This window comes from Castor canadensis, chromosome X (genome assembly GCF_047511655.1).
Source record: "Castor canadensis chromosome X, mCasCan1.hap1v2, whole genome shotgun sequence".
Classification (NCBI taxonomy): domain Eukaryota; kingdom Metazoa; phylum Chordata; class Mammalia; order Rodentia; family Castoridae; genus Castor; species Castor canadensis.
Window position 1 is genome coordinate 50,192,650 of NC_133405.1, and position 8,389 is coordinate 50,201,038.

General features: G+C 40.8%; 1 protein-coding gene across 8 annotated transcripts; it reads right to left on the reverse strand.

The window, feature by feature from the left end:
• Positions 1–1,015: 1,015 nt before the first annotated feature.
• On the reverse strand, positions 1,016–7,515 carry Tceal1 (transcription elongation factor A like 1). 8 transcript variants are annotated; one of them, XR_012444204.1, is made up of 6 exons: positions 7,367–7,484; positions 6,867–6,946; positions 5,830–6,595; positions 5,257–5,349; positions 3,418–3,501; positions 1,016–1,470 (listed from the first exon to the last, which is right to left on the reverse strand). XR_012444204.1 is itself a non-coding variant. In XM_074062538.1 (3 exons), the coding sequence occupies exon 3, from the start codon at positions 6,561–6,563 to the stop codon at positions 6,096–6,098; it is 468 nt and encodes a 155-aa protein (XP_073918639.1). In that variant the 5' UTR covers positions 6,564–6,595; positions 6,867–6,946; positions 7,367–7,484; the 3' UTR covers positions 5,469–6,095. The 8 variants fall into 8 exon arrangements, 6 of the variants coding, with proteins under 6 accessions (XP_073918644.1, XP_073918645.1, XP_073918639.1 ...); XR_012444203.1 differs by lacking the exons at positions 1,016–1,470; positions 3,418–3,501 and having other exon boundaries at positions 4,379–5,349; XM_074062538.1 differs by lacking the exons at positions 1,016–1,470; positions 3,418–3,501; positions 5,257–5,349 and having other exon boundaries at positions 5,469–6,595.
• Positions 7,516–8,389: the final 874 nt, after the last annotated feature.

The window sequence follows — 8,389 nt, forward strand, 5'->3', positions numbered from 1 at the left end:
TTCTACAAATGATCAACATCTTCAGCCCCTGCACAATTTTAATATACAAAATGAAAGATTTAAAAAAGATTTTGAAAGAGAAAATTCTTTATTTTTCTGATTGTAAAAGTATGCTTGCAGCAAAAAAAAAATCATACTACAAGAATGGGGCATGAGAGTAAGGGCATGTTCTCAACCTTTCTGACATCTAAAATGTGAATGCCACCAGACTTGGCAATAAGAAAATGTGACATTTTAGGAAAAAGCAAGACATAATGCTTAAGAGATCTGACTTAAGAATCAGACAAATTTGAATTCGAGTCCAGGTTTCAAAACTTAGGTCTCTGTGATACTGTGTAAGTCACCTAAACTTTCTGGGTTTCAGGTTCCTCATCTAAATAATAGCTTCCTCAAAGAGTTGCAAGGATTAAAGGTGATTCCAAAGATAAAGTATGTAGCTCAAAGTAGGTGCTTGATCATTTTGAATCTTTTTCAACCCTGAAGTTTTTTTTTTTCCTCTTTCTACCTTATGCTTTCGGGGAGACCTGTGCATTCATATAGACTTTAGACATAGATGTCTAAGATCAAAGAGAACAATTTTATTTTCATTATTCACACCACCATGACAAGATATGGTACATAGAATACCCATACAGATGAGTGTCATGGCACATATGTGAAAAAAGGAATAAATAAAATATAGTCTCTAAAACATTATAACTACAAAAAAATATATATATATATACATATATTTGAATGTTAAATATGGAAAGTATATATGCTATATAACAAAGTAAACTGATAGAGGGCATGAGAGGAAATATATACACACAATGTAAATACATGCACCTCAATATTAACAATGATTTCCTCTGGGTAGAGGAAAAATAGGCAATTTATATCTCCTTATATTTGCAGATATCTCCAAGAAGAAACATAGCTTCCTCATTCAGACAAAAATGAAAAAAATATAAAATATTTATTTAAAACATACATACGTGCACATATATGCATGTGCACATTTCTCTTGACAATAAAAGGAAAAACCACTTAATCATATGCTACTTCTCATGCTACCTCAACCCTGGAAGAGCCTGACACTCATGTCAGTCTGGTGTGAGTCAGGGTTGAGGCATTCTTCTGAATATTAAGTCTGCATTACTCCCTTACTTTTTCTTTCTTCCCTGCCTTTGTTAGTTATGTTCAACTTCAATAGGCAATTTTGGTTCTGGTCACCAGATGGTTCTTACCTCTCTTTCTGACTATTCTGCCAAACAGATATAGTCTTAGCAAAGATAAGGTTTAAAGAAAAAGTTTCATTTTTTAACACATGGGTTAAAAGAAGTAGAATCTTACTTCTTTTTCAAAACACATTCATAGGAAAGGGTAAAATGGCCAGATGTGGTCACACACACCTGCAATTCCAGTACTGAGGAGTCTGAAGCCGGAGGATCAAGAGTTTCAGGACAGCATAGGCTACATAGTGAGACTCTGTCAAAGTAAAAGGAGAGAGGGAGAGAGGGAAAGAGAAGGGAGGAGAAAAAGGGGGAGGGAGGGAGAGAGAGAACAAGAAGGAAGAAGAGGAGGAGGCGAGAAAAAGAAAGAAAGAAGGAGGAGGAGAAAGGACATATAATTGAATGCTTCTTTCATTCAGTCATTCAATTAACTCAACAAATATTAATAGGGTGCTTGCTACATGCCAGGTACCATTAGCCACAATCCACATTTCCATTCTAATGGAAAGATCCCAAAGTCCAGACACATATCTAGCTGCCTATTAAACATTACCTGGAGCAAGATAAAAATGTGAAAATCCATTCAAATCCACAAAGCAACGGGATAGCATTCTAGCAAATGCAAATCAATTATTTCCTGAGCTCTGGAAAGCTACCATCTAAGTTGGGGACAGAGTTGTGGGTGGGGAGAACACAAACTTTGATGCAAACAAAAATGAGTTTGAACACAGGAGCTTCCTCTTCATTATTTTACTCTTAATTTGTAAAAACCATTGAAACTATTTAGATTAGTATTTCTTAATGGGGTTGGAGAGGCCTCTGGTCATTTTGCTAAGACCCTGAGTCTCTTTTATACTGCCTTGCAGCAGAGGTAGAGAGGACTCCCACCCTTACTGTCACCTAAGCTCAGGAAGATCATGGTTAGCACATGGACCTCTTTCTCCAGGGTTCTGGATCCTCAATTCTTTCAGCTCTGGAGTTGCCCAGAAAAGTTGCTGCTTGGTCATGTGAGTTACCAGTCTGCTGTATGGGTGGGTAGATGGTGAGGGCCTGTCTTAGTTTTATTCTGCTATAACAGAACACCTAAGGCTTGATAATTTATAAAGAAGGGAAATTTATTCTCTCACAAGTCTGGAGGCTAAAAGTCCAAGGTTTGGACATTCTTACTATGTCTTCAGATAGTGGAAGGCAGAAGAGCAAGAGAGAAACTCTGCATCCTCAAATAGCAAAAGAGGAAAGAGAACCCACTCATGCAAGCTGATTTTATAGCAGTGTTAATGCAGTCATAAAGGCAAAGTCCTCACAACCTAAGTACTTGCATTAGGCCCCATCTCCAGCAAATGAATTGTGGGAGACATATTCAAACCATTACAGGGGCTAACAGAACCAGGTTCTGGATGTTGTTGATCTTCCACCATCAATGCTATAAAAATCAATTCACAATCTGATTGCCTTGGTCCCCAAGACAAGGGCAGAGCTTGCAGTATGGGTTTTGTTCAAACAAGAGATACCACTTTGCTCCTGAGTTGTAGGAGCATATACCTTTGCAAGCTCTGTTTACTAGGGGGTCACCTTTACTTTGGGGACTGGGCTAATTCAGACATGAGATGCCCTGAGCCAAGCAGACATAGAGCTAAGTCATCACAAAACCACAAAAATGTGCCATATCCCAGGCCCTTGTGGGAGTCTGGGCAAGGTGGGTGCTATAGGGGTGGGTGAGGTCTTGTCTGCTGGGTAACTTCATTTTTGCTCCAATTATTTTGAAGCTACTTCACTGGGTTCTGAGTCAGCCCCTTCTGCTTCCACCCCAGGTGATCTGGTCAGACCCAAATGTACACATCTGCTTTCTCCAAGACTATCCCAATCAGTGCTTTCAGGGAGGAAGGTCTTTATCTCCTCCCTGCAAAATGATCCCCAAAAGAGAAAGGGCAATGGAGGGAATGGCAACATGCTTTAACCTGCAAAGGGGACAGTGGTCCTCCTCCAGGTAAGTCTGTCCAGGACAGTCCAGCCACCAGCTCTGGAGGACCTAGGGCCTGCTGAAGATTGTAGCAGAGAACCAAAGGCAGACCAGACCCACCCCAGAGAGGAGTGTGGCTTGGTGAGTCCCTCCACATCCTGTCTGGGTGCACCTGTCTGAGTGTCAAGGGGATGGATTTAGACATTCTTGTCAAACTGACACAGCAAACCCCTAAAACCTTACCTCATTCCAGCCAGAATTCCAGCCCCACCAGCATCTATCAGGCTGCCATAACCATGAAGAATGGTCTGGAGACATGAAGAACTCCTCAAATGGCATCGTATGGTGAAAAAATAAAAATAAAAACAAAAGTAAAGGCATAGGGTTAACTCAACCATTTTGTAAGATGAGTACCAAATCAAGTCTTTTAACTTATTTCTGGTCCATCTTTCTCACAATGGAAAGAAGAAATCTAAGACATTATATAATGTCAGGCACGAAAAATACAACTTGCTGTTAAATCATGTCTCTGCCTTTTGTGTATGACCTTACTTTGTTCCCAGCAATCTAAACTTTTTTATTAATTGGTGAGACTGTCTTTTAATTTGTTACTTAAAAATATGCTTGAGTAAGCCTTTCACATTTTAATTCTGAGACAATTATCAATACTTTTAAGTCCCCGTTTATTCTTTTTTTAATGAGTGTTCCTTTTTCCCCCACATCTTTTTTTAAATTTTTAATTCATTTATTCACATGTGCATACATTGTTTGGGCCATTTCTCCCCCTGCCCCCCGCCCCCTCCTCCCCCCCCCCCCCGGCTTCCAGGCAGAACCTGTTCTGCTCTTATCTCTAATTTTGTTGAAAAGAAGACATAAGCAATAATAAGAAAGACAAAGCGTTTTTGCTAGTTGAGATTCCTAGCATTGCTTCCATGTACAAATGTGTTACAACCCAAGTTGATTCATCTCTACCTGACCTTTTCACTAGTTCCTGACCCACTTCCCATATTGACCTCTGTCACTTTAAGGTTTCTGTATTAGTTCCTCTGCAGTGGGGACCCATTTATTCTTACTAAAATCAGAAGTATACTGAATATTGCAAGTAGTTCTCTGATGTTAGTGTGTTAACTTACAGAAGAGCAGATTTAGTGGGTCTGGGTTACAACCCAAGTTTCTACATTTTTGCAAGAGAAACACTGATATATAAAATCTTTAAATAGTTTTAATGTTGAATTTAAGGAAACAATCTCTCTCTCATTAGATTCCTTCTGGAATTGCAAATCATAGTTCTAGAGAAATTCCCACTCTTTACTGACACAAACAGAAACTCAGAGTTCATGATGTCATAATTTAAAAAATTATTACCCACTATATGTATTTTTAGCATTAAGAAGATCAGTACAACAAAATCAAGATTTATAAAGGTAGTTTAATGGATAAATCATAGTATTTGTTATGTATATATGTAGTACTTTAATATTTTGCAAAGTACTTTTGCGTGTTTCTTGTTGATACAGATTAGTTTAGATGGGGAATGCCCAACTTTGAGCCTCAGCTTTATTTTCATGTTTAATTTATACAAGTCAGCTGAATGGATAAGGGAAACCTGCAAGAAGTCCCCCTACCCCAGAAAGAACTCACCCTAAGACAAGTTAGGTAATTAAAATTACAGTTATCCTTGGATATTTGGGAGGAGGGTTTCAATTCCGAATACACAGCATTATGTCCATCTCACAAATTTGCCTTGAACTCATGTTTGAGTCCCAAGGAGAAAAGAGAGGCTTTAAGTAAAAAACAATGTAAAAAGCTATTTTGCTAAGCATTCTTTTAAACCATTGAGGTCTAAGCAGCATTGGGATGATATACACCTGGGTGAGTTTCACATTAAGATTACAAGAGGAGACACAGTGCTGTGACTCACCAGTGACTGCAGAGCAACCAGTGTGGCTTTGCACCTTGAGAACATCAGCAGCACTAGGAGTCAGTGGAATGAGCAGGACTCTGGGGAATAGGGCAGCTGTACCTGGCAGGTATTGCAGTATCCAAGAATATAGCAGGGCAGGGGTAGAATATGGCACTCACCTAGAATCTCACGGGAATTGTTGGCGTGCAGGAGCGAGACTTCCTTTGGCTACTATGTCCTGTGTTTGAAGGGAATCTGTAGGGGCTGGGGTCCTATGTGTGCAGATGGGGAAAGAAAAAATAGACACAGCTCACACCATCTTTATCTCATTTGGTTCCACAGCAGCACAGTAAGGCAGGTCTTATTCCTATTTAAATGGGAAAATTTGACTCAATTACAATAAATATGTGGCTTACATTTCTGCCCATGAGATTCAGAAGAAACATAGGATTAACATTTCTTTAAGTTCAGACAAATATTTATTAAGGGTCATGTTTTCTTTATATGCAGATTAACAGTTTTTTTTCAGAATTGCTTCACATTTTTCATTATATTGTTTCTTTTGCAACATAAGTAGAATGTGTTTGTCTTGCAAAATGAGAATTCAGATAAAGCGAAAATAAAGAAAATAAAAATCACCTATTATCTTACTACAAGCCAATGTCAAGCCTCTTAAGTATATACTTTTAGTTTTTCTTTGCATATTAATATATAAATATACATTTTTTACAAAAAGGGGATGCTATATATACCTTTTGAAAATTGATGCTTCACTTCACAATATATAATGTACATCTTTCCATGCAAATGGGCAGGACTTGGATTTTAAGAAGTTTGAAAAACATTTTTATGTCAGTTACAAGTCAAAAACCTAAAACAAAGTTGCACAAAAAGTTAAAAATAAGAAGATGGGAAAAGTCATGTAAGAAAATGCAAACAGAGTGTCCAGGTGACAATCTATTATCAGACCCAGGTGACAATCTATTATCAGACAAAACAGAATGAAGGACAGAACATATTAAATAGGATAAGGACGGCTCCGTTTTGCCTTCCAATGCATTATCATTAGTTTATTTCTTACTCTTTTCATCTCTTCCATCTCATCTGCTGCCTGTATCATTTCCTCATTGCTTAAATTTCTGCCATGTATGTCGCCTCTAAATTTCGGGCGAGAACGAGCCAGCCTTTCTTTGAAACTTCCCTCTTCCAGCTTGTGTTTGCCCACGCCACAAGGAGGCTGCTCCATGGGAGGGCGCTCCTCGCACAGGTCCTTCCAGGAGAGGCGCTCCTGCGGGGGGCGCGCCTCTGACAGCAGCATCTCTGGCAGCAGCTCTGGCAGCAGCTCTTCTGGGAAGAACTCCTCCTCCGAGGACTGCTCCTCCTCCGAACACTGCTTTTCGGGAGACTGCTCCACCCGAGGCTGCTCATCATCTGCCTTTGGAGCGTCCTGCGGCTGTTCTTTATTTTCATCGCATGGTTTTTCCATGTTGGGAATTTTCTTCTTCAAGCACAATTATTCTTAGGAGACAAGAAAAGGCAGAGGAGAGTCACAATACTTGGGTGCTGGAACAGCAACACGTCGGTCACGGGTTCCAATGCCAGTCTTTTCCTGATTCAGGGCCTTAACCTTGTGCTTACCCACAAGCGCTCTGGCTCGCTTACCCCTCCTTCCCGAAAGCCCACCATTTTCCCAGCAGGCCTTGCCACAGGCTTCTCCAGCAGTGACAGACCGCAGACTCTGTTCCACTCCGCGTCCTCCCTTGCACCCCAATTCTGGCCCACTGCCCACCTCTTTCCCGACCTGGACCTTTCCTGAGGGTGTGCACCTGGTCGTCCCTTCCTGGAGATGCCCCGCTGAGACTTACAGATCTGTACATAGAAGCAAGACAGGGTAGGGGGCGGAGAGAGGGGAGGAGGGACCGACTGACTGACGTAATCCCCTTTTCTGGGCACCAGCCGCCGGCCCCATGACAGACTCCCCCCCCTCAGACCCCACGTTAAGCCTTGTCCTTTGTGCCCCCACTTGCCCACCCTGCAAAGCTCGTCATTTCTTTTCAAGCAGGAAGTTAGAACTATTCCCGAGTCTGTACCTCCCTGCCAGAGGGGCTTCACTCACCTTCCCATCCCACGCCATCCCCACCACCATTTTCTGCACCGAAATTGCGGAGCGCGGGGGGGCGGGGCTGGTGCCTACCGAGAGGCTTGGACTCTGCCATTTGGATCTGATCCCAGGGGTTACAAGGCCGCACAGAAAATCACACAGATTTCAAAGGGATCTAGGGAACTTACTTCCTTCTGCTTTCCCTGTCGACCAGGGAATTGGTGTCTGGACAGGCAAAAAGGACCAGGACAAGAGGGACTTGTGCAGACGTAGGCTCCTGATCACGTGAGGGTTGCACGTCACTGCCAAGCTCAGATCCCCAGTTACCACTTTGGAGAAGGTTCTGCAGCAACCTGCCAGAATCTCCTGACTCCAGACACAGCAGGCCTTGTCACTCACCCCTTTTTGTTTATATTTGACTTTTCCTGGTTGCCAGAGAAGATTAGCATCTGATTCCTGAGGGGTTATTACCTCTCTCCCTGCACCCTCCCTGCCTTAGCTACTAAGGCCTCAAATTTCCCTTGCCCTTCGGATTACACACTGAAATTTAACTGTTTTACCTTCATGAATCAATATTATAGGCTCATATCCACAACTCATCAGGTCCATTTAAACTCTATCAGCATGTGTTCATCTCTTGTCGCCTCCATGGGAGACAATCTTTCATTTTTCCTTGACGGCACTATTTTGTGTTTTTGAGCTCCCACACCTACATCACAAACAGAAACTCTAGTCTAAATTGGTAGTCAATCAGTTCTAGACCTCTAGAAAGAGTTAAGTTTGTAACGTACTTAAATCTAAAAAGACTCAAAACTTTGATTTTCATATATCAAAATATACATTTTTCCATCTAGGTACAAAAGTCCAAAAAACTTATTTATTAATCTGGAATGAGAGAGTTCTTGATGAAGAGCAGAGCGTTTTTTCTCTCTCTCTCTCTGTCTTTCTGTCTGTCTGTCTCTCTCTATATGTATATGTACACATATTTATATATTTATATATCTACATATACACTCAGGCATATATACTGAACAGTTTCTATACGTATATATAAAATTTTTAAGTTATTACAATAGAAGAAATAGATTTTACAGGGACGCTAAATCCTTAATCAACCACTTCCCAACCTTTCTGGTTGAGAAAGTTTATATTAATTCATTAAATCATGAATGAATTTATTAAATTTGAGTCCTAGAGCTGCTGAACTTGAA

Bases quoted from the DNA above. Each gene is read 5' to 3' on its own strand.
- Tceal1 (XM_074062543.1), bottom strand. From the start codon at position 6,563: ATGGAAAAACCATGCGATGAAAATAAAGAACAGCCGCAGGACGCTCCA.